This window comes from Dipteris shenzhenensis, chromosome 17 (genome assembly GCF_047967505.1).
Source record: "Dipteris shenzhenensis isolate YYH24624 ecotype China chromosome 17, Dip_SZ_1.0, whole genome shotgun sequence".
In the NCBI taxonomy this organism is placed as follows: Eukaryota; Viridiplantae; Streptophyta; class Polypodiopsida; order Gleicheniales; family Dipteridaceae; genus Dipteris; species Dipteris shenzhenensis.
Genome location: NC_141612.1, coordinates 3,339,862 through 3,366,776, shown reverse-complemented (window position 1 = coordinate 3,366,776; position 26,915 = coordinate 3,339,862). Strand labels below are relative to the sequence as shown.

Below are 26,915 nucleotides of genomic sequence, written 5' to 3'. Positions count from 1 at the left end.
TAAAGCTCCACAAGGAGTAGTTGGTGCCATCCAACTTATCCTCCTGTGTGAGGACTCCAAAGACCTCATTGGGATTGTTCTGAGCCGTATCTGCCAGACAACTTAAAAATGCAGCAAACTAACAAGTAAAATCCCTTCTTGGGATGTAAGATGCACAACCAAAGTTTGCAAAACATCTGCCCAATATGACAATTGCTGTCACAACCTATCAAAGGCTTGAAATGCACCAAAATGCTCTACAAATGCCCAAAATCTGCAAAATATATCTGCAAAAAGTGGCAAATGTCTGCAATGTGACTCAAACTGAGTCCAAAACTGCTTGCAAAGGTCCCAAATGATCTGTCCACTGCCAAATTGCATCCAAAATGCAAAAGCCCCAAATTCCTGCAAGAAATTGCAACTAAAAGAGGGCAAATCAACCAAAATCCCCAAATTTTGCAATTATCTGCCAAAACCCCAGATTTTGTCTGCAAGATTGCAAGCAAAACCAAAAAGCCCCAAATTTCTGGAGCAGATTTTGCAACCTGACTGTAATGCCTGCAACAAATAAAATGCCTCAAATTCTCTGCAAAATCTAAGCCAAACAATGGCTATCTACAAAGTGCACCTGCCAAAATCACCTACTAAGGAAAACCTGCAAGGCAAAGAAAACTCGCACAAAGTACAAACTCCTGAAAAAGTGCTAAACTAACTAAACAGTAAATGTATGGACAGTACAGGTATGTACGGCCACTGCCTAAAATATGCCAATAATTCTAATAGACCTCAGGTCAATAATGTTACCATTGCTTATCATAGGAATCTCAAACAGATGAGAGAACAATATGCCATTGACTCTGACTTTGGGGAAATAATGCAGCATATGCAGGAGGGGCAATCTACAAGTCAATACTCCATGAAAGATGGGTATCTAATGAGGGATGACTACCACTGAAAATTTTGGAGGAATGTCATGAACCTCTGTATGCTGTCCATAGAGGAATTGCGGCTACTACTCAAGCTCTAGAGAGATTTTTTTACTAGCCAGCCCATGCGGAAGGATATTCATAAGTTTGTCACTGAATGCCTTACATGCTAGAAGGTTTTATATGACCAACAAAAGACACCTGGTCCTTAATTGCCTCTTCTTGTGCACAAGTGCCATGGGAAAGCATAGCAATTGATTTTTTTTCAAATCTTCCCCTATCAAAGACAGAGAATGATGGAATTTGGACCATCATTGATCGGTTCAACAAGCAGGCCCACTTCATTCCTGGAAGACAATTAAGACTGATCATATGACCAAGATCTTTCTGCCACATATTTTTAAACACCATAAATTATGATACAGATTCCACTATACGCGGATGACATAGTCCTCCTGTCATCTTCGACAGAGGGACTACAGAGACATCTAGATGCCCTAGAGGTGTTCTCGAGAGAGAGAGACATGATCTTCAACACCTCATACACAGTGCTTCACCGACATAGCTTTACATACCAGAGTCGGCCAGTGGAGATTGTGCAGTCCTACACATACTTGGGTGCAGTTTTCACAGTCCTCCTGTCATCTTCGACAGAGGGACTACAGAGACATCTAGATGCCCTAGAGGTGTTCTGGAGAGAGAGAGACATGATCTTCAACACCTCTTACACAGTGCTTCACCGACATAGCTTTACATACCAGAGTCGGCCAGTGGAGATTGTGCAGTCCTACACATACTTGGGTGCAGTTTTCACAGGGCCAGTTTTCACGATGACTCATGCAGCCAAAGCACAACTCACACGAGGGCACGGTGCTTTGGCCCGACTAGAGCGACAGTGCTTCTAGGCGCACTTCCAGGATCCACCGACAAAGTGTTGGCTTTTCGACACTCTAATGAGGCCGACTACCATGTATGTGACACCTTTTTGGGGGTGTGATCTTTCAGCAGCAGCATGGAGGAGATTTGAGTGGCTACAGGTGATTATGGGCTCTAGGATGATTCAGAGTAAGCTCTCGGTCCCCCATCAAATAGTACACGTAGAGTTTGCCATGACCCCTCTCCAGGTTGATGCCATTTTTCAAATACTGACTTTTCTCCACAGAGTTTGGGACCTACCTCGCGAGAGACTTCGGAGGCCGGCACTAGAGTCCTCCATACGACTAGCAGAGAGTGGGGTAGGTACAGCATGGTTTGCTAGTCACGGCATTCAAATGGATCGACTTCCCCCATTTCAGTATAGCATGGATGCACAGCCCGAGTTGATCCCACAGGATGAGATTAATCACATCATACGGTTGGATCTCCTCCAACTCCACACATCTCGCACTTGGGAGGGGGAGGGGGGGGGGGGGACCAGGATTTCCCCACCAAGACCCAGCTCTACTATGACCATTTTCAGAGAGTATCGGAGGATGGACACATCATCAGACCTCAATATCTCGAGGACAGAGGAAACTCACACGCACTGAGGATTGCCATCGAACAGATGCGGGTCTCGTCCCATTAGCTGAGGATTGAGGCAGGGAGAGCTACACGTATACCCAGAGAGCGGACTTGCAAGTTGTGCACGATGGGGGTGGTCGAGACAGGGAGCACTTTCTATGTGTTTGCCCAGCCTACTATGAGATCCGAGGGAGCCTGCCTTTTTTCGGAGGGGCACAGCTTTGGCCCACTCTCACGACTGATCCACTTCCAAGACCAGGTCTGTATTGGGCTCTAGAGACCTGATGGAGAAGAGATGACACAGGGACACACTACTACAACATATTAGAGAGCAACATGATGGGACCACCGCAACATAGGGTACTGAGGTAGACCGAGTGCACAGACAAGTCACGGATTTCTATGCATTTGACTCAGCTCCAGGGCACTCTAGGGTCGAGGAGGAGGAGCTAGCCAACATGAGAGATATATGGATCGGTGTGGAGAGACCCGACACAGCACTGCTAGGCGAGGGACACAAAGACTGTACACGGCGCAACAGGCGACCAAAGCACACACGATCGAGGTTCGACCTATTTCAACTCTCCTTAGGGGAGATCGACCGAGGCGAGGCATCACCCTTGACATAGCCCATCGGATCCAGAGATCGAGAAGACCACGCCCTCCCCACCACGAGAGACAGCCCGACAGATGTAGATACATGAGCTCTTTGCACCTCATCAGAGAGCCACCATGGAGCTTGGATACGTGGAGCTGGTTCATGCACTTGGGACACTACCTCTGAGCACCTGATTTTTTCATGCAACCTCATGCTATTTTGTACTTTTTTGCTATTTTGTACTAGTATAGCATTTTAGTACTCAGCAACGGCCTTCGTGAGTCCTTTGCCCCGGCCCACTGTGGTCTGTATGAGTTACTTGATTCCGTACTTTGTCCCATAGGCCCGCGAGGCCTCCTGCGGACGTTTATATCTCTCTCTCTCTCTCTCTCTCTCTCTCTCTCGCACTTGGATTTATCCCACGCAGCTTCCGGTGAAGATGGCCACATATCGTGACCACTTCCTTCGGATCTCAGAGGATGGATTTGTCATCCCACCAGGCTATACAGGTACCCACATGTCCCACTCACTGAGGATTGCCCTCGGCCAGCTTAGAGTCTCTTCGCATCAGCTCGAGATAGAGGCTGGTAGGATGCGACGCATGGAGGATGGACGGCGACCAGGCCGAGAGACCAGGATCTGCCCTTGTTGCACCATGGGAGAGGTGGAGTCAGAGGAGCACTTCATTTGCAGATGCCCGCTATATTATGAGATCAGAGGTAGATTCCACTGTCTCTTCACGGATGGCTTTGGACCTCTCTCACGAGTGATGGACTATGAGGATCAGCATTGCCTAGCCCTTTATGTCAGGGAGGCCACTATGCTTCGGCGAGACTACCTGAGAGAGCACAGACCGGAGCGTGATAGAGCCCAGCCTCATAGAGCTCAGGCACACGCCATACCAGAGGACAGAGACCAGGAGGAGCACGAGGACGGCAGAGCCCACACAGGACACATGCCTCCACCATGTGGATGTACATATGAGATGGTTTGTAGACGCCGCAGGATCTTGTTACATAGGGGACGTACTCGCCGCTTCATCTCCAGACGATCCAGGATGATGGCAGCATTTCGGAGGAGACTTACTCATGGAGATCTCGCCCCACCAGCCGCTCACCTCACCTTTGCCCAGATTTGTACTCTCATAGCAGGAGGCAGAGTCGATGGACAGGATTTCCAGTATTATTTTGGTTCTCAGACTCCGTGACACCTGGACTTGTATCTTTGAATTGGCATATTGTGCTCATCCCCCCCATTTTGCACCCGGGGGCGGTTTCCTTGCATCTAGTTTACTCTGTATTTAGGCTCAGATTTGACATTATGTACTTTCACTTGCATTATATTGCGTAGCACTTAGATGATATTCGACGATGCCTCTTCTTTGGGGCACGTTGATTTTGTGCTATCTTGTATGCAGAGTTCTTGATGTCCCATGGGCCCATTTTGGCCTCTAGTGGACAATAATACACTTTCTTTCTTTCTTTCTTTCTCTCTCTCTCTCATTCACGAGGGGGTCCAACACAAAGAGTACTTACTCAGGCGACAGGGCTTGGCCACATCATCAAACACCTCTCAGAGCAAGATCATAGAGTTCTTCCCATCGAGTGACATTGATCATCCAATCTCTAGCCGCAGACGTGACAGACCCCGACCCCACGACCGCAGCACGACACACTAGACATCGAGGGGACACACAGATCACTTTGGGGGACCTCCCGTCATTGTTTAGACCCTGGATACGTCCCACAGGAGTCACGGTGGCTCTGGTCTTGTGTCGAGCCTCGTCCAAGAGACCGAGACGCACGGAACCCCTTGATGGGCACCAGCGTCCCATCACCGGCTATGCACCAGCCAAGGCAACATGACATACGGAGGATTCCGCTCCGCTCCCAATCCTTTTCTTTTCATTGTTAGATCCAGATGTATTTGATTATGTATGGTCAGACTTAGGGTTCAGCATGGGTGATGATGCTCGTTTCAGTAGCTCCACCCTTACTGTGATTTGTATCAAGTTTTCTTTCAGTCTCATAGACCCATCAGTCTTCTGAAGACTCTAATAAAATTTCTTTCTTTCTTCTTTCTCTCTCTCTCTCCACAGCTTCGAGCTCTTCTCCGCTCTTGCTCACTGCTCCGTCCATCTCCGCTCTAGCTCCACCCACCTCCACTCTACCTCTCCGCCCCTGCCCTTCCCTCCTGCCCGCTGTTCGTCCAGCCTCCTCCGCAGCCTGATTCCACAGACAACAGTCCGTATTGGGCTGCACTTCTATACAGCAGTCTGTTTTGGGCTGCGCTTCCACACGCAGCAGCCCTCTGTTGGGCTGCGCCTCCATCCACCCCCTCACCTCGCCTCAGCTGCCCCAGCCTCGCCACTCTCTCACCCGCCTAACCACTCCCTCACGCCACCTCAACCACCTCACCCTCACCCTTAGTTGTGCCTCCAGCACCCCCTCACCTGCGTTAGCCTCGCCCTCAACACCCCCTCACCCGCACTGTCCTTGCCTTCAGCACCCCCTCACCCGCCTTATCCTCGCCTACAGTCCCCCCTTCCCTAACCACCCACCTCTTATGACAACTCTCCCTTCGACAATGGCGGGGGCTCATCATGCCCCCATGCTAGGACTTGCAAAGAATAAAGGGGAAAAGATACAAGATAGGTCTCGAAATGGGAAAAGGGGAGAAAGACATACAAAATCAAGAAAGAGTACAAAAACCAGCAGATACAATTAATGCTCGAGGATATGCATGAGCACTTCAACCGGTGTGGACTCAGAGTGGATAGCAAAGCAATTTATAAGACAAAATCTACCTTAGACATGGACTCATCTGCAGTCACATCCACTCCAGCTACTTCTTCAGCTACAGATATACCCATGACACGAGGTCCGACATTGACTTCCTCCCCCTCTCTGGCGACACCGATCTCCCTCTCCCCTTCTGGCCCATTTTGGCCTCTAGTGGACAATAATACACTTTCTTTCTTTCTTCTTTCTTCTCCCGCTACAGTGACAACCTCCCCATCCGCTTCATTACCTATGTCACCTACATCGAAGGTGTCATACACTGTCCCACACTACTCCTTAACTTTTCTTTCCACTCTCCCTCTCAGCCAACCATCTCTCCCACACCTAGGTGGTATCAGTCCACCCATGCCTCAGTCATCCCCTTTTCTCAACCAGCTAGCCCAGTCACCGCCCACCATTTTGTCACATTCTCCTAGTTTTGTACCACAACCTTTCCAGTTTCAGCTTGGGCGAGAACTAGCTGACCCATCACCAGATGCATGGGAGTCTCTGCTCCTTCATGGAGGTACATAGCATTCGTGTATGCGAGGTGGAGTGGATGCGCTTCGCATAGGAGCAAGCCTGCTTCACCCAGGAGTAGGCTCGTGCCATACAGGAGCAAGCCCACGTCATTCAGGAGTAGGTTGGCCTCATCTAGGGGCTCAGACAGGACATCTTGCAGCTCTGACAGGAGGTAGCAGCCATCCATGCAATCCCAAGGAGTATCCCAGTGGTCAAGGCATAGATTGCGAGCATGAAATCTGTAATCGAGGAGACATCCAGATGGGTAGACGTGGCCAAACAGGAACTTGCAAAAGAAACTATTTCGGCCACCCTCATGGAGCAGCAGCAGAGAGCCAGTAAGGCTCTCGACATTAGAGTCCATGGCATTCCACGCACCGAGGCTACATCGATGAGAGATGCGACTACATTTGTGGCCACTACTCTTGGGGTAGCTAAGCACAGGATTGAGAGGGCATGGCGGGTGGAGAGAGACCCCAATCGAGAGCAGCCCCTTCTCATACGATTCCATGATGCTCAGGCACGACTCTCAGCTCTACGACATAGATCACTCTTATGGGACCAGCCATCGATATCCATGGATGAGGATCTCACCCCCTTACAGGTTGAGGAGAGGCGCACTCTGATACAACAGCGGGATCAGGCCCGCAAGCATGGGAAGGGGGCAGTAGTTCAAGATGGTCGACTCCTTATAGGCCCTCATCATCTACCCCTCCTCCCACATAGGGAGGCAGGGTCTATGAGACTCAACATATCGAGACCCTGTCCTATACCATTTGGAGCTCTAATGGTACCTTATGGTCAAGAACAGGGAACTTCTACAAGTCGTGACATAGTCTTTTATACAGAGACGTCATCAAAGTCCATAGCACCCACTACCAATAGTCAACGGGTACACATGGAAGTCTGCTTTCAGAGATGAGACGAGGGACATAGGGGAGTATGAGGATTGGGAGGAGTAGCAGCTCTTTACAGGTCTGCCCTTTTGGGGACCATCTCAGTAGAGCGGAGAGATACACACTCCAGATTTCTCTGGATCCCGATCCAGACACATAGACAGCTGAGATTTGTTTGTTGCAATATGCTACTTCTCCCCTGAGACCTCCCACTATCACGACCAAAAGCTACAAGCTCAACCAAGACCTCTCGACTTTGATGAATACAAATTAACAAGTGATGGCACGATGAATAACCACCCAGCCATTCTATGGTTCGGCAAGCTCGTCACAGATCTACTACGTGAGAAGCACCTGCATGCTGAATACCAAAGCCCACAATTCCCTAGATGGATCTAGTGTGCCACATGTCCTCAATTTACGGTGCCTCCTAAATGCATCATTTACCCCTCTCTTGGGATAACATTAAAATAATTTGCCCCTTGGCACATTTAATGCATTTAGACCCCTTAGCCTTAGATCCACCTAGTCTTGTGCCATGTCACCCTCACCAAGGACCTTGACCTTAATTCCTTTTTGATCAATTACGTGAAGCCCAAACAAATATAATACAAACATTGATCCTTTAAAGGAAAATGTCGACTGACCCTTCCGAGGTCATGTTGCCTCAACATGGGCGTAACATTCCTTCCCTCTTCAGGCATGAGCGTCCTCGATGATAAAGTCTGGGAACACTCTCCGTAACTGGTATATGGATTCCCATGTAGCTTCTGATAGAGGTAAACCATGCCATGCAACCAACATCGTGGGTATCTTCCGATTGTGTACTTGCATTGTTCCTCGTTCCAGGATTCTTGTTGGTTTGCGTCCTACATTATCCTCTATCTCCTGAAACAAAACAACCTCCTCGATTAGTGAGTCACCTGTATGCAAAAATTTCTTTAAACGAGAAACATGAAACACTGGGTGTACCTTACAACCCTGTGGTAATTCTAATTTATAGGCCACCTTGCCTATTCTTTTTAGAATTAACCACGGCCCACACTTAGCAACTCTCCTGCAGTCAAAGAGTGCGAAGGAACTCTGAGAAAAACTTTTCTCCTTCCTTGAATTCTCTAAGAGATCTGTTTTCATCCGCATACGCCTTAGCTCTATCCATAGCTTGGCGGATGTTAGCTCTCGCAAGTGCCTAGCGTCTCGCGGCACTAGGCACTTTCTGAGATACTCCAACTGTAGTTGGATTCGCTGATCTATAACCATAGTTCAGCTCAAACGGGCTGAACCCTGTAGAGGAATGTTTTCTATCATTGTAGGCAAATTCTAACAATGGCAACCACTTGTGCCATGTATGTTGCCTCAATGACACATATGCTCTAAGCATATCTTCTAAAATTTGGTTGATTCTTTCCGTCTGACCATCCATTTCTGGATGATTCCCACTACTCATTCCCAACTCAGTCCTTAGTGTCTCAAACACTACAGTCCGAAAATGACTGGTAAACATCCCTGTCTGACACTATGGATTTGAGTAATCCATGCAAACGAAATATATGTTTAATAAACAGATCCGCCACTTGCGGGGCACTAACAGACTCTCTAGTTGGAATGAAGTGAGCCATCTTGGTAAGACGATCAACTACCACAAGGATAGAATCATATCCACCTTGTGTCGTAGGCAGACCTACAATAAAGTCCATGGAAATGCTCTCCCACCTACCTAGTGGTATTTCCAAAGGTTGTAAAAGTCCGGGTGGCTTCACCCGCTCTGCCTTACTTACCTGACACAAAAAACAACGTGTCACATATTCATGAATATGTTTTTTCATTTTTGGCCAAAAGAAATCTCGCTTCACGAGATCATATGTCTTCTCGACTCCTTGATGTCCCGCACATGGGCTATCATGGCATTGTTGAATGACTCTCTGCCTAAGATCATTCTGATTAGGTACTACTACCTTGCCATTTCTTTTCAGCATACCATCCCTTATGGTATATCTTGCATAAGTTTGGCCTTTTCTGGATGCCAGGTCACCCTTTTCCCCGGGTTTAAATACATGAGCCTTAGGCCAAAGGCTCTCGACGAACTCATCCACCTTTTGAGTTTCTCTAATCTCGGTCATTAGAGCACTCTCTAATACCCTGAAACCCATATTATGCATAATGCGTGATAACGCATCAGCAACTTTATTATCCTTCCCTCTTCGGTACCGAATCGTCAAGTTAAACTCATGCATGAGTTTTGCCCACCTAGCTTGGCGGCCTCTCAAATCAGGTTGTTTACAAAAATGTTTCAGAGTATCATGATCAACATCAACATAAAACTCTGATCCATATAAATAATGTCTCCATGTTTTCAGAGCATGGACAACATCATACAACTCTAATTCATGAGTTGGCCAATTTTGTTGAGAGGGAGAAAGCTTCTTGCTTTCAAAGGCTACTGGCCTCCCCTCTTGAAGGAGAACTGCTCCTACCGCAATGCCACTTGCATCGGTTTCAAGGAAAAACAGTTTCTGGGGATCAACTATTTTTAGCACCGGTCCTGAGACCACAGCTTGTTTTATGGTGTTAAAACTCTCCTATTGATTCTGTCCCCATGTAAAAGGTACTTTATCTGAGGTTAGATCAGTCAATGGCGATACTATTTCGAAATATCCTTTCATATGCCTTCGATAAAATTAGGCAAATCCCAAGAATGATCGCAAAGCGGTCAAACTCTGAGGGGTAGGCCAAGTCAGTATCGTAGCCACTTTCTTTGGATCCATCTCTACCCCCTCAGAAGTAATAATGAATCCTAAATATTCAAAGTCTTCCCATACACAGTACAGTTTTCTTTTTATTTATATAAAGATTGGCTTTCCTCAAAGTATTGAACACTATTCTTAAGTGTTCGTGATGCTCAGCAATACTTTTGCTGAACACAAGAATATCGTCAATAAAATGTACTACAAACTTCCCTATATACGGACGTAGTAAATCATTCATAAGCATGACGAATGTAGCTGGAGCATTGGTAAGTCCAAACGGCATTACCAAAACTCATAATGTCCAAACCTGCTTCTAAAAGCGATTTTATGCACATCCTCGGCTCTAATACGGATCTGATGGTAGCCACATTTAAGATCTATCTTACTGAAAATTACGGCCCCATGTAATGCATCTAGCAAATCATCGATCTGAGCCATCGGATACCTGTGCTTAATAGTGATATTATTCAATGCTCCGTAATCTGTACAGCGGCGAAAAGTTTCATCTTTCTTTTTTTTTAATATCATTGGCGAAGCAAAAGATGAGAAACTGGGTTGAATCTGCCCCAGCTTGAGGTATTCTTCCAATTGTTTTCGAACCTCTACTCTTTGGTAAAACTTAACCTATAGGGAGGTCTATTTACAGCTTGTGCCCCTAGGATTAGTTCAATCTTATGTTGAACATTCCGCTCTAGAGGTAACCCTTAAGGTAACTCATCCCTAAAACAACCAGAGAACTCCTCTGCTATTTGATCAGCTAACTTGGCCATCTCTCCATTTTGGGTAACATCAGTGCTAGCCAAAGGACCATCGATCGGCTCTACCGATACTGTATAAAGAAACAAAAACTCTTCTTGGGCTTTTTGAACTTCCATTACGGAAACCAATGGTCCTTGAGGTACATCTTTTTCACCTCGTAAGACATACAGCACATCATTCATCTTGAATCGATAAATGTGTTTTTTTCAATCTATGGCTGGATTCTTAGAATGCCAAGACTTACCCAGGGTTATATCAACGTGAGCAAGCTTTGTCATTTCAAAATCAAGCTTCTCAGTACAGTCCTGAATTCAAAGTTCCAACTAGGTACCCCTTTGGTTCCATACTTCAGTTGAACTTCCATCTGCCATTCTGACTGTATATGCATAGTCAGATGGCCTAGTCTTTAATTTCAACCTCTTTATAAGCTTGGAGTTAATTACATTGTGCATTGATGCTGAGTCAAACAACACAATGACATCATGATTGGCTACTTTTCCCTTCATCTTAATTAACTCCGTATCGTTAAAGGCTGTATACCCCGTTGTTGCGGGCTTTGACAAGACATTATCACGTGCACTAGTTACTAGCTTAGCAACAGACACACATAATAAAACAAGTACTGACCTTTGAGAAGATCCCGCTAGCTGAATCTGCATATGTTCTGCTCTGGGACTTCCCTTCATTTCCACGTCGCATTCTGAGATCACCATCTCAGCCATAAAACGATCCTTGTTTCGTGGACAATCTTTCCATTGATGAGGCTGAAGGCATCTAAAACACAAGCCTTCTCTCCTCGCTTTTTCTCTTTGCTCTGGGTTCAAAAAAGACTTTGACCAAGCCCGGGCTGCCATTGGTGTTACTTTTCTTTTCATTCCAATGGTGGTACTTGGTTTAGGACTCTCAACTGGCTTCGCCTGCTTGGCTTGACCACTAGGCTGTGAGGTACTCCCTTTGCTAATCCACTTCTTCTTAAACCCAGTACTCATACCGAGTCCCAACCTGCACAAACCCACTTGGTCTGTTCCCTTTGGCATCCTCATAGTTCAGGGCTATGGCATTTGCTTCATCTAGCATGTTCGCATACTTAATCCCAACTTCCATTTTGATCTGATCATTCAATCCAAAGATAAAATCTTTTACCTGAATTGACTGAGGTAGAGGTTCATAAACTTTCATTAGTGTATTCCACCACTGATAAATTTCTCTAACGAAGGTTTCGATACTGATCCCAAGCTCGAGATGCTTCGTCAGGAGGTAAGAAGTGTTTTCTAAATTCCTTTTTAAACCCCCCCCAAGTAGTTGATGCCACTCCATCTTTCTGCTGTTTTATCCACCACCTATCCGCTGCCTCATTAAATAGATGGATGGCCTCGCGGATTTTCTTCATATCATTCCTGATTTCACAAATGGCGAAGGCCTTGTCCCATTTGTGTAACCAGGTCTCTATGATATCAGAACTAAGGTCAGACATCCGACCAGAATACTTTTCTGGCCTATAATTGGCAATATTAGGCACCTTAGCCCTCCTAGGCTCGACCAACTGAACACTCGATTCAGGCTCCATTGGAGCTTTACCCCTTCTCTTCACGAGATGGTCTAGTAGACATACTATGAACCATTTTCCTGAGCTCATATTGTCCTACATTTGCTTGTAACTGTTGCGCTAAAATCCGTTGCAAGGCATCCTCCAATAAGGCAATTCTACGACACAGTGTATGGCCTGCTGGGCGCGACACCTGCGGGGTCACCCGGACTCCCGACTCTACGGGATCCACCCTAGAAGCTTCTTCTTCAACTTCTAGGTCGATGGGTGTTGTTTTTTTTTTTTTTAAATAAATAAAACACCGCCTAAAACTGTATTTACAAACTGTTTTTCAATCTCATAACCACAAAAGGTGTCTAAACAGGCGTAACCATCAACAGAAAATAGCTGAGAACCAAGATGAGTATCTTTTCCCTACACTAGGGAAATATATGCAATCTCAAATAACTCAAACACCGAGGGCAAATAAACTAGCATATCCCCAACAAATAGAAAGCTCCCTAGTCATTCATGCAGCATGGACAGATCAATTTGTCCCTGTTTAGGTTGTTCCAAGTATTTGAACCGGATGAATATTCCTGTTGTGGCTCAGCTACACCATGTTGGAGACCCAAAACACCCCAGCTCTCACTGCTAATTTGCAATGTTGTGATCAAATGTATGCACCATTCTGGAACACTATAAGGCTTCCTGCAGACCTTAAGCTTGCTGCAGCGTCATATATGTCTTCATAATTGGGCTTGTCTGTTGTTTTCACTGTCCTGATCATCTGCAAATGGCTCTTCACAAGGGCGACTAAACTCCTTCACATTCATCAGCTCCAGTACCGACTTTGGTGTTGCCCAGATCAATGGCTCACCATCCTAGCACCAATTACTCTAGGAGAAGGCTACAAGGATCTGGTGGCAGACAATTAACCAGTCGGCACAAGTCGTATAACGTCCAATTCAAGCCTAGAGATGAAGAGCGAAGGTTCACAATTCCACAGCTCTGCAAATACGTAGACTGGGACTTCGACAAGCAATCTCCTATCTATCATAATATGCACGTAGGAAACCCCCCCATCCGCTCAATAGGACGTGCGCTCCATCTGATACCAAAATATAACAACAGCTAGCCCCCTCCGCGATACCAAGGAACCCTGAGGGTAACCGCCCGTAAACCAACGCGTGCGCCACCCTGATGTCCAACGCACACTCAAACTGACGAACTACTCGATGGCCTAAACCAAACAATGCAAACGATCAACACCCGCACAACATACAGCCTTAGTCTTTTTCTCTGATCCCATAAGACAAGATCCCCGCTCCTGATGCTCCGCCAATCATTCTCACACCTTCACAGATCGCCACGCTCTGATACCAAAATATCACGACCAAAAGCTACAAGCTCAACCAAGACCTCTCGACTTTGACGAATACAAATTAACAGGTGATGACACGATGAATAACCACCCAGCCATTCTCTGGTTCGGCAGGCTCGTCACAGATCTACTACGTGAGAAGCACTTGCATGCTGAATACCAAAGCCCACAATTCCCTAGATGGATCTAGTGTGCCACATGTCCTCAATTTAGGGTGCCTCCTAAATGCACCATTTACCCCTCTCTTGGGATAATATTAAAATAATTTGTCCCTTGGCACATTTAATGCATTTAGACCCCTTAGCCTTAGATCCACCTAATCTTGTGCCATGTCACCCTCACCAAGGACCTTGACCTCAATTCCTTTTTTATCATTTACGTGAAGCCCAAACAAACATAATACAAACATTGATCCTTTAAAGGAAAATGTCGACTGACCCTTCTGAGGTCATGTTGCCTCAACATGAGCGTAACACCCACTTTGCTCGACATGTCCGAGAGGAGACGGAGGCATCACCATATGCAGCTCTCTACCAAGACATTGTCGACTTCTCAAGCCACGGGGAAGTCCTCCTGGTTGGGGGCTTCAATACCAGGACAAGGGTCCATCGGATACCACTTCTCGATTTTAGAGATAATTCCATTTTACTACCAAACATTGATCTTGAGACACAGGTATGATGCGAGTTTTGGCTGATAGACGAGCTCCGGTCACATCTTATGGGCAGGCTCTGTTAGATCTAGGCATGATGCATGATCTTATTATTTATAATGGTCTTGATAAATGGCCCTCCTCATGTGGTTTTCCCTGCTTCCCACATGGAGGGGGCTCTAGCATTGTTGATTACATCATGAGATCCCCTGCCTTCGCCTCTCGTATCACTGGTTTTACGATCACACCCTATCCTCCCGAGCTGATCACACATACCTCTTCTTTAGTATCTCTACACCCCATCCACTCCACAGATCACTCACACTACTTATCATGATATACATTTCGAACGCAGCCTCTCGCCTATATATTCAGCTCCCCTTTACATACTTCTCACATATATTGACCTTATACCCTTACTAGAGGACCGTGCTACTCAGCCACTCACTACACGAGGCTGCCCTTCACACTTTTCCTCACACTACTCGTTTCACTCGTCCACCATTACCTGGGACCGTCCCTTGTAATAGCCCGTACGATGATGAGTGCAAGGCTTTAGACCGTCAACTTAGATTCCCAACCAAAAACCACCTCCCGAACGAACCACAGACGCCACGTGAGTACCGTCGATTGGTACGTAGGAAGAAGCTAGATTTTGTCCACCGAAACGAGTTGGAACTACTCAATATTCTGTTTAGTAACAACTCTAAAGACTTTTAGCGGAGAGTTCTAGAGGAGCAGTCCCCTTCACCACTCACTGACACTCAAATCTGGCATAATTATGCACGCATGCTTTTATGATATCCCAAATCAGCCAGCTCATGACCTCTCACACATACCCCGCCCCACATCCTCCACAATCTTCACTAGGAGGGGTGTGAAGGATCCCATGATGAAACTTCATAATGGCCGAGCGAAAGATCATGAGGGCCTATGCATTGAATTCATTGCATATGGGATTTTAGCAAAGCTCTTTAATGAAGCTGTTTGTCTAGGATACCTGGACTGTTAACACTATTTCACCCATCCACAAGGTAGGGGATCCCATGAGTCTGGAGAACTACATGACCATTATGATTGGACATGTTATGTCCAAGATTTATGCCTCAGGGCTTGATTCTGAGGTCAGTCGATTTGCAGAGATGCAAGGACTTAGAGCAGATGGATAGGTTGGATTTCGACGTGATCATGGAACCACGGATCACATCGTCACACTTAGGTGTATCATTAAGGAGGCAAGGACAAGGAACAGAGGGTTTTTTGTTGATTTGTGGGTTTTCGCAAAACCTTTCATATGGTTCCAAGAGCCTGCCTCATCAAACATCTACAAGACTTCGTTATGACCAGGAGATCATTTGGGCTGTCATGGCACTTTACGAGAGGGTTTTAGGCAAAGTTCGGGTAGGGTCTAGATGGACAAATGAGATCACGAGTACTATTGGGGTCAAACAAGGGTGTCCTTTATCACCAACCATGTTTGGCCTCTACATTGATGAGCTTGAGACAATTATGCAAACCCCTCCCACACTCTTGCTGCCACTCTGATTCAGATCTTGTTATACGCAGATGACGTGGCACTCTTAACTTCCTCAACAAAGGGTCTTCAAAGACACCTAGATGCACTATAGTCCTTTTGTGATTCCCATGATTTGAAGGTCAACCTTGGTAAATCCAAGGTCATGATCTTCAACACATCCCGAGCCACTATGCAGCGGGAGCAGTTCACTTCCGACGGGTCGCCAGTTGAGATTGTTTCGTTATATACAGGTTCTCTTCTTTGGACCTATCTTTACTATGAGACCAGCGATGCTGGACCAACTGAGCAAATGATACCCTTCATCAGCAAGACTAGAGAGGTAATGCTTCCGTTCACATTTCCAAGACCTGCGGACCAAGGACTTTCTTTTTGACTCCTTGGTCCACCCAGCGGGGATGTATGGAAGCCCTAGTTGGGGGCCGGATCTGTTAGATGTAGAGTGGACTCGGGTGGAGCATCTATAGGTGGAGCTATCACAAATGATTCGTAGTAAGCCATCAGCTCCTCACCAGATCATTCAGGCTGAGTTTGGGTCATCTCCACTATAGCTTGATGTAGCATTTCAGGCTATCACCTACCTATATCGGGTTAGGGGATACAGAGATTGCACTTCTAGATGCAACAGATTACCGTGGCTAGCATTGTCCTCCTCTATGGCACTGTCAGTAGCAACAGGCGATCAAAGATGCTAGTTTGCACACATAGAGAGATGTTTTGAGCGATTGGGACTCCACATGGATAGACTCCCCATTTACGTGTCTTTTTCCCCTCTCCTATCTCATGAGGTCAACCAGATCATTCGTGAGGATCTTTTGCAGCTACACACTTTCAAGACCTAGTTGGGACCCAACGAGCTTCTAGTGAAGCTCAGCTTCTACAGGGATCATTGTTTACATATCACAGCGGATGGTTTTATCGACCCACCAGGATATACACAGATCCACCTACCCCACTCACTGAAGATCTCTATTGAGCAGTTTTGGGTCTCTTCACATAGACTTCGCATTAAGAGTGGCAGAACTGAGAGTTTGCCCAAGGAGAGACGCATATGCACATTATGTGATACACAGGAGATTGAGTCGGAGAAGCATTTCATTTTCAGATGCCCAGTATACTATGAGATTTGAGGACACTTCTATTGCCTCTTTAAAGATAGCTCTGGGATATTATCCCGCTTTCTCTCCTTTCCAGACTAGAGATGCTTACCCGCCTTCATTCACGAGGCAATCAAACTCCGCGAGCGTCTACTTCGATCACGCAGACAAGAGCAGACATCCTTGATAGACTCTTCTCAAGGCTCAATCACTAATTTCTTCCAACCAGACCATGCAGAGTCCCACACCACGCGGCCCTGTCATGATTGTGACACAGAGCCAGCGACACGACAACTCAAAAAGAGGGTTGATGCACATGTTACACTTCGGGATATTCCTTCCTTGTTCAAAGTTGGGGCTCCACCGACAAGGGTCACAGTAGCCCTTATCAGACACAGAGCTACGACCAGGAGACTACACAGGACCACGTCCGTGGGTAGCCACCAACACTCTATCTCTGACTTCATGCCCTCACTACCTCATCCCCCTTGACGCTCTGATGATGAGGATGTTAGTATTGTGTAGATGATCATCATTCTGACATGACTATGTAGCACTCAGCACTAATCATTTTGTATTTTGCATTGGAGCGGAAGCTCGTTTAGTAGCTCCACACACACAACTTGTTTGTATCAAGATTTTTCACAGTCTCATAGACCCATCGGTCTTTCGAAGACTTTAATAAACTTTTCTTTGTTTCTTTCTTTCTTTATGCTGTTCTAGTTCTTCTTCGGGCTGTTTCGGGCTGTTGTTGGGCACCTAATCACAGGAGGTGTGCCGATTTCACTGACCGACAACAAGTTATGCAATTATCTTCTTTATTTAGGATTGTGTTCATTTTGGAAGTACTTGCTGTTGTTTTCTGCCTGAGGGCTCCTAGAGGAACTGAATGGCAGTCCTCACGTGCTGTTTATCCGCTAGGAAAATTGTAATCCGAACAGCTATGGGAGTTAAGGGAGCTGCTGCAATAGCCCTTCTTGCCACACCAAAGGAGTTCACCACCAAGATTTCTTCCCTATACCAAAACAAATTACTAAAACTTGCTAGCAAGAGGGAAAAGAAGACGGAAAAAGAAAAAGGCTGGCTGAAAAAACAGGAAAAGAAGAGGGAAAAGGGAGGGGGTTCTGCAGGAAGCAATAGCCCAAAAAAGCAAGCCCAAGACTGGGAAGGAGCAGGGAAAAGACTTGTTTCATGCGCTTCTCTTTCAGGTCTGCCACGCTGTTCGAACCAGCCAGGCCAAGATAGAGGGGGAGCTCAGGCTCTGGGAGTAGACGCCACATCAAACTGGCCGGAGGGGGCTGGAGCGACTAGAGAAAACCCGCACACCAACAGCAACATAAAGGCAGCATGCAATGCGTGCTGCAGACGGGGAGGGGGCGAACACTTTTTTTTGGGGGGAAGGGGGGGTTTCGAGGCAGGCAGGGGCGGGAGAGCTTTTGTGGGGCACCACGCAGGGGCATGAAGGGGGGGAGAGGGATGGAGGCAATGGGGGAGATGGTGATATGCCAAAAAATGTCCATAGTTTTTTCACTTGTTGCATGTTTGAGGGTAGGCACATAGGTATGCACATAGCTAGTGGGTGATGGTTTTGAGTCAATGGGTACTCTCATCAAAAGGCCTTGTACTGATGTAAATATTCTTTTGAGATTATAAATGTCTTTGCAGGGGCTCGTGGGATATGATGAAACGCAATGTGGGAGCACCAAGAATATCCAAAGCATGGTTTCCAACATTGTCTATGTGGTGATGTGATACCATGTGCTCCGAAATGTTGTCATGTGTCACATGTTTATAATGTCATGAGTGTCTTTCCTTTTGTCTCGAGTCATGTGAACTTTCCCATGAGTCGAGTTGGTTTGATCTAAGGAGATTAGAAGTGGCATGCAAGTGATTGAATGCCTAACTAGAACCATGTGTGCATCAACATCTAAGGTTTGGAAAATGAGCATTTAATGCTTGGTGTATGAATTTGGGGGAAAATCTTTGAGAGTGGTAAAATGTCATCGTTGAGGTGGCTGAATGAAGCTGAGGTGGCCGAATTGATTTGGAAAGGAGGGTGTGCATGTGAACATGACTATGTCAATATTTTCATAAGCTTTTTGGATGGCGAGGTGTTACGTGATGAGGAGATTGGCGTTTCTGGATCACATGCAAGGTGGCTACGTGATCTAGAAGAGGCTGACGGGTGGAGTGGATCGAGGGGATGCTTGCTGGAAGGATCTACGCTGAAGTTCAAACAGAAGCTGTCCGACACATCAAGGAGAAAATTCAGAATCTGCCCTCGCTGAACATTCCTTCTGCCACTGGTACCCTGGTAATTGAAACTGATGCCTCCGACCAATTTTGGGGTGTGGTGTTACTTGAGAAAACCCCAACACAGGAAATTATCTGTGCTTTCCGATCTGGCATGTTTCAAGGAGCTGAATTAAATTACCACTCTATCGAAAAAGAAATCCTTGCGGTAAAACGTGCCATACAAAAGCTCGAACTCTTCATCCTCAACCGAGAATTCATTGTGCGTACAGATAATCAGAACTTCATAGAATTCTGAGGGTTCATCGACAAACAGATCGAGCTGTGGGTTCATAGAATTCTGAGGCTGGCTCTTTTCTGAGTTTTGGGGGAAAGTTCAGTTCTAAGTTTATTTGTTTCGGGTTGTGTAGTCTTTTGGTTCTCTCCGAGTCTGTGTGGTTCATGTTCAGTCAGTCTTTTTTGTGGGGGTTTGTCTCAGTGCCTGTGTCAAGGATCCCTGCTCTGGATACTAGTGCGCGTGCTCTTGAACTCGAGCCCACATTGCTGCTGATCCCTCAAGTTCCTGCTACAATTTGTTTTCTCTTATACAAACCTAAAAGTATATGATGATTTTATCTCTGGAGCTTGGCCCAGAAGTACTCAGTGTGTATTTTGAGGGTTTTCAGATTGAAGTGTTGTTCAATGAGGTTCTTGGGTACCAGTGGTCTTTGCTTTTGCGGGTGAAAGAAGAGAAATGGGCAGGGGTAACTCTAGTTGATAAGGAGGACCTTCCTGAGTATGTATATCACATGGAATTTTGTGAAGAAGAAGAAACTTTCTGAGTGATTGTTTATGTTTACTGGAACCAAAGGTTGGTGTGTGTGTGTGTTATCTTAGCTTCTTTTGTCCATACCATTTTCTGTGTATCATTGTTTTGGCGATCTTGCTGGGGAGTGCACTTTTTGAATTGGTGAGTGAAGTCCACCCAAATCAAGAAGGCCCAAGAGTTTGGAAATGGCTCAAGATTTTCCAAGATTCTATGGTTTGCCCAATGAGGACCCTGAGAGGTTGATTGAAGGCATGGAGTTTTCAGCTTTGATCAAGGATAGAAATGTTCCAAAGGTTTTATTGCAAATATTGTCCTTCTGCTTGATGGGGGAGGCCCGTTTGTGGCTGCAGAGGTTTATGGAAGCCTGCCAAAATGAGCAAGGGGAGCATAGGAATCCCACATATGATGAGGTAAGAGTTGCATTTTTAGCTCGGTCTGCTTGCCAAAAAGATGCAGATGGTCTCTGGAGAGAGAGGTGTTTTTTGCATCAGAGGCCAGACCAGAGTGTTGATGCTTCTTTGGGAAATTTCACCATTATGTGGAATAGATGGCAATCAGCCCTTTTGCCAGAGGTCCCACCTCACATCATCAAGAAGGACAGGTTTATTACAAGTTTGAAGTCAGATATACGTGTCAAAGTGGAGGTAAAAGAGCTTCGCTCTTTTGAGAGGGCGTGGTGGTGTCCCAGGTGATAGAGGAGTTGGAGGTACTTCTACTTTGAATTTTCAAGCTCCTCAGCAAGCTAGACAGGGACAAAGGATTTATGCTCCTTATGTTCAGTGCTTTAACTATTTAGAATGGGGTCACTATAGTTCACAATGTGACAAGCCTCCCAGAGCAGGTGGTGATGTATACTCACTTCCTCTAAATCTGAATAACAGGTCAAATGATCATGAAGGTGAGATAAAGGAGGCTAAATCTTCAGCCAGTAATGGGGCAGCAAAGCCTACATATGAAGAGAAAGGGAAAGGGAAGCTTGTGAGTGTGCTTAATCTTGAAAGGAAGGTCACTGATGTCATGCCCTTGGAATTGGAAGAAGATGAAGCTGATTACAAGAGTTTTCTTTCTCTTTCTTGGTTGAAGATACTACACGAGCAACACTTGCAAATTTACTTACATATAAGGAGATGCCAATCTTAGTCAAGGAAGTTGAAGAGGAGGAGGAGGAAAGGCAGGAGCAGATTTTGGAGAACAGTTTTTTGCTTTTCTTTGATGGATCGTTCAAAAAAAGCTTAAACAAAGCTTTAGGGGGAATTGTAATTTATGACCCTCAAGGTGAAATGATATTTAAAACAGGTTTAGAGCTGAAGGTGGGTAGCAACAATGAAGCTGAAATATTCAGCTCTGTTTGAAGGTTTGCAGAGAAGTATAAAGATGGGAATAAAAAGACTTACAATCAAAGAAGATTCTCTTCTGGTTGTGAAGCAAATACTGGGAATTTGAAAGACAAAGCATCGACACTTAAAGAATTGGGTTGTGGCTGTAAATAAACAGTTAAAGTATTTTGATAAATGGATACTCCAGCATATAGACAGAAGCAAAAATCAAGAAGCTCATGATGCTGCTTGTAATAAAGAGGAAGTACAGGTTTATGCAATCAGGGTTCAAGAGCCTTGGTATAAAGGGAGAGAATCTTTACGAAAGGAGGAAACTTTTCTCATGACAGGTAGAATTTCAAGAAGATTCTCTTCTGGTTGTGAAGCAAATACTGGGAATTTGAAAGACAAAGCATTGACACTTAAAGAATTGGGTTGTGGCTGTAAATAAACAGTTAAAGTATTTTGATAAATGGATACTCCAGCATATAGACAGAAGCAAAAATCAAGAAGCTCATGATGCTGCTTGTAATAAAGAGGAAGTACAGGTTTATGCAATCAGGGTTCAAGAGCCTTGGTATAAAGGGAGAGAATCTTTAGGAAAGGAGGAAACTTTTCTCATGACAGGTAGAATTCCAGAAGAGGTTCCAAAAGGGAAAAGGCAAAGGTTTGTGAAGGCATGTGAGTCTTATTGTCTTATTGATGATGTACTTTTTATGAAGGGAGCTGATCTTGTGCTCAGGAGGGTTCCATGGCAAGAGGAAGTGATCCACATTTTGGAATCAAATCATGAAGGGATTTGTGGAGGACTATGCTCAAGAAAATCTTAATGGAAGGATATGTGTGGCCCTCACTCCAGAGAGATATCCAGCATTGGTGTGGATCATGTCTACAATGCCAACAAATGGGGAGAAGGGTTTTGCTTCCTAAGTTGAGGAATGTAATCATGGCTTATAATATTTTTAAAAAATGGGGGATAGATGCAATAGGTCCATTACCTATGACAGCAAGGGGAAAATCTTATCTTCTCACAGCAGTGGATTATCTTTCAAGATGGGCAGAGGCACGAGCAGTCCGTGCAGTGAATGCTAAGGAAGTTAGCAAGTTTGTATATGAAGATATATGCTGTAGATTTGGAATGCCTTTGGAGTTAGTAAGTGACAAAGGACCAGGTTTCTTTGGCCGGAGTTCTTGATACGGGCCAGGATCATCGTGCTAAGGAGGGCATGTGATTAGAGGTTAGGCTGCCGTATTTGAAGAGAGCTATGGATGCTGAGGCTTGATGACAAAGAAAGCGATACTGTGGTGTCGCTACTATGCAGGCGCGAAGGAGAAGCGAGACGCAGGTGCTCTGTGAGCAAGTACAGGAGCTGTGAGGCAATCACCTTTGCGTGGATGACCTTGGGCGACAGGGTAGGTGATGCTGTCGCGATATCTTGATCATATGCCAAGCTACGAGCTGCTTACTCTTGTTGGGAGCCTAAGAGACTTGGCTTGTGCGATGAGTACAGGCTGTTTGCTTTTGCTGGAGTCTTGGGGTGCTTGGCTGTGAATCTCAACTGCAAATTTGGAGTAGACAGATTCTGAATGCTTCGTGATGATAAGAGAGGCCATGTTGCTGGTTTTCTCCACCTGAAGGAGATGCTGTGGCGCAGTTATGACTAAGTGAAGAGTTACGTGCTGTTGTGCTTGATCGAAGCTTAGGAGTTTTGGCTGTGGGTTCATAGAATTCTGAGGCTAGCTATTTTCTGAGTTTTGGGGGAAAGTTCAGTTCTAAGTTTATCTGTTTCGGGTTGTGTAGTCTTTTGGTTCTCTCCGAGTCTGTGTGGTTCATGTTCAGTCAGTTTTTTTTGTGGGGGTTTGTCTCAGTGCCTGTGTCAAGGATCCCTGCTCTGGATACTGGTGCACGTGCTCTTAAACTCGAGCCCACATTGCTGCTGATCCCTCGGGTTCCTACTGCAGTTTGTTTTCTCTTATACAAACCTAAAAGTATATGATGATTTTATCTCTGGAGCTTGGCCCAGAAGTACTCACTGTGTATTTTGAGGGTTTTCAGATTGAAGTGTTGTTCAATGAGGTTCTTGGGTACCAGTGGTCTTTGCTTTTGCAAGTGAAAGAAGAGGAATGGGCAAGGGTAACTCTAGTTGATGAGGAGGACCTTCCTGAGTATGTATATCACATGGAATTTTGTGAAGAAGAAGAAACTATCTGAGTGATTTTTTGTGTTTACTGGAATCAAAGGTTGGTGCATGTGTGTTATCTTAGCTTATTTTGTCTATACCGTTTTCTGTGTATCAACGGGAAGGGGCGGGGAGGAGGGAGAGGCTAGAGGGGACGCAAGGAGCGCCATGTTTCTTTCTCTCTTTAATAAAAATCAATTTCAAGCAAAAAAAATTTGACCGTGAAGAAACAACTTGAGCATTTATACGTTTTGATAAACTAGACAGATAGCCAAACCAAATGCTGATAGAGAACCACGCTCTTCTTTGATGCTGTAAACATGGTACGAAATTTTAATTTGATGTTGTAATCGATATCGCTACATACTTGCAAATGTTGATCAGAAATTTAGCTAGCCATCAACATGAAGAACATGACAAAAGCCTTCTTTCCTTTTCCGCCTGAATTTTTTGGAGCAAAATAAACATTCCCGGACCATTAAGCTATCATACAGAAAAAGGAAATAGCTCTTACCGCTGGTATTCGAGCCATTTGAATAGCTCCAAACATTTTTGCCAACCGTGGAAACAGAAGAAGCTGAAACAGAAGGAGTGCAGCTCCTTTGAAACAACAAGCATAAGTTACAAACAATCTTTTACACATGTTCAAAAAATCGAAACAGATGGATCTTAAAAAAAGGCTTTTTGACAAACTTTGTTCATATCTCTCAAGGCAAAAGCATACTCATATTCCATTAACATTAGGCGTCAAAGATTGAACAATCAGGCACACAATATTAGAAGCTTGTTGCTGACTCTTTTAGTTCTACTATTCTAGAGCGCTAGATGTATCTTGTCATACCAGATCCAGCAAGCACGTCACCCAGTTCAGAAGTTGTGAATCCTAGACCTCCATAAATCACAGGGCTCACAGCCCATAAAGAAAATACCTGTAAAAATTACACAAGTGTCCATAATAAAAGCAGAGTATTTGGTGCATCAATCCCTAGATACAACACTTCAACTCGGAGTACCAGGTTTCAAACCTCTGAGTATGCCATATCATGCAATCCCCAAATACAATACATAAAAATTGAAGCCACCATTCCCCAATTTCTCCAAAGAGGTTTCTCAGCCACATTGTTCTCAGTTATGTGGATTTCCACAACTTTATCTTTTGGATCATCAGTTTCGTTGCCGTGGTTTTCGCTCTCCAAACCCTCTTCAACCTTTTTAAAGCTTGTCTCGGACACAACTGGATGTTTATGCAGACTTTCCTGTGAAAAGATAAGCACACACTTGATACGATTTTACTCATAAAATTCATTGATGGCGTATAAAAAAGAAATCATAAATTGTGTTATGCTAATTAAATTTTTGCAAAAGGGTGTTCTAATATGTGAAGTTTTAACCCCACTTCACCATGGAAGATGGGGATTTCCATGAGCTTCGAGATGCAACAAGAATCATGAAGATCGTCCTACGGTCAGCATGGAAGCTCAAGCTAGAGGGGGGAAATGTAGTTATCGGAGGAATCGTGAAAATGATACAAAATACAAAGCTGATTGGTGTGATGTGAGGTGTCACCTAATGACAAGGATCGTAGAGGGTGTCGATGACAAGGAGCGATGGCTAGTCGATTATGCACACGGGATTTTAAGGAAATATGGAGAATATTTGAGCAATGGTGAGTGTACTCAAGTGTGTTTTTCTCGGTAGGCGGCAGAGTCAATTATGCTCACAGGATTAAGGAAATATGGAGAATATTTGATCGATGGCTGATGAGTGCACCAAAGTGTACGTTTCTAGGCTGAGGCGGCAGGCAGCTGGAGGTGAAGCGTGAGTAGATTGTCAAGCACTTGGAAGTAGTCAAAAGGGGACCAAAAGGGTCGCACAAGGAGATAGGTGCTGGAAGAATGGGTATTGATAGGCAATGGGCAGGAGAGCTTTACTCAGGTTGGAGCAGTCAGAGTTATTGAATCGAATGATTCACTAGGTGGGAACCGTGTGAACAAATGATGTTAAGGAGGATTTGGAGCCATTATTCCACCTAAGGGAGCAACATACAGCCAAAGGTTTACTGTAGAATTCAATTGGGGTGCAGTTTGAAAAGGATGATTTGAATGATTCTAAGGGTTTTTCAAATCCAGATGAGCAGACTAGTAAATGCATTGTGATATGTACAATAGATGCAAGCAGCCAAGGGAAAAAGGGTGTATTATATGGTTGGTGGACCATTACAAAGTTGTTGTGTTTGACTATGTACAGAACTCGCAAACTCTGTGTGCATGTTGAGGGTGAGCTAGCAGAGCCACCAGCACTTGTGCCCACATGAACATCTCAACCTGAATTCGTTCCTTGCAAGTCTAGAGCCAGTCTCCTTCTTTAGTAGCACCCAGTCTCCTTCTTGGAGATTCATCTCTCTCTGGTGCTTGTCTGTTGCCTTCTTTTGTTTTTGTTGAGATCTTTCAATTGCTGTCCGAACTTGACAAAAAGCTGTATCTAAGTCTCGGGCATATTGGTCGGCTGCAAACATCTTGTCCTTTGCTCTAAAGATAGGTGGCAAAATCACCTTTCCATAAATAACTTCGAATGGGGCTTTTCCTGTAGAGCTATGAACATTGTTATTGTATGCGAATTCCACAAGAGGAAGATACTTTTCCCATTCGACCTTCCGCTCGGATGCATAACACTTGAGAAGATCCAATACCGTGGAATTAGCATTCTCACCTTGTCCATCTGACTAAGGATGAAAAGAAGATGAAAAGTCCAACTTCGTACCCATATTATCAAATAATGCTCTCCAAAATAAACTAGTCATCCTGGGGTCTCGATCACTAACAATCGACTTAGGCATCCCGTGGTGCTTGAAAATCTGTGCCAAAAACAATCTGGCCATGTGATTTGCCCACTTCATTTGCTTTTCGGAGATCTCGGTCTGAGTCAAGTAATACTTGAGGCTCTGGTGGTCGGTCTTGACTCTAAAGTTAGCTCCAAGAAGATAATGCTTCCAAATATTTAAAGCATGAATAACTGCTATCATCTCTTTCTCATAAACACCCAAAAACATCTCGGCATCATGCAGCCTCCTACTTTCATAAGCTATAACCCGACCTTCTTGATGGAGGGCAGCTTCCACACACTCTCCACATGCATCGCAATCCACATGAAACGGTTTCTATAAATCTGGAACAATGAGAATAGGCTCGGTCATTAGCTTTTCTTTCAGAGCATTAAAAGCTGTCCTTTTGTCTTTCTCCCTACTTGAAAACTACATTTTTCTTGGTCAAGTCATGTAAGGGGGCTGCTATATCAGCAAAGTGTCGGATGAAGCATCTGTAATAGGAACAAAGCCCAAGAAAGCTGCATACTTCACGTACCAAGGTGAGCTCTAGCCATTCCTATATAGCTTTAATCTTGGCTGGATCCATCCGAATCCCTTCTTGGAAATAATGTGTCCAAGATAATGAATCTCAT

The 26,915-nt window shown here is 45.1% G+C and overlaps 1 protein-coding gene across 1 annotated transcript in view; it reads right to left on the bottom strand.

Annotated features, from left to right (window-relative positions):
- Window positions 1-26,915, bottom strand: part of LOC147891533 (protein ZINC INDUCED FACILITATOR-LIKE 1-like) — a 227,507-nt gene that overhangs the window by 77,794 nt on the left and 122,798 nt on the right. Inside the window, exons 10-12 of the mRNA XM_087387922.1 lie at window positions 24,485-24,715; window positions 24,301-24,388; window positions 23,974-24,059 (exon numbers count right to left, since the gene is read on the bottom strand). Coding sequence (XP_087244048.1) covers window positions 23,974-24,059; window positions 24,301-24,388; window positions 24,485-24,715 — 405 coding nt within the window. The remainder of the gene's footprint in view (window positions 1-23,973; window positions 24,060-24,300; window positions 24,389-24,484; window positions 24,716-26,915) is intronic.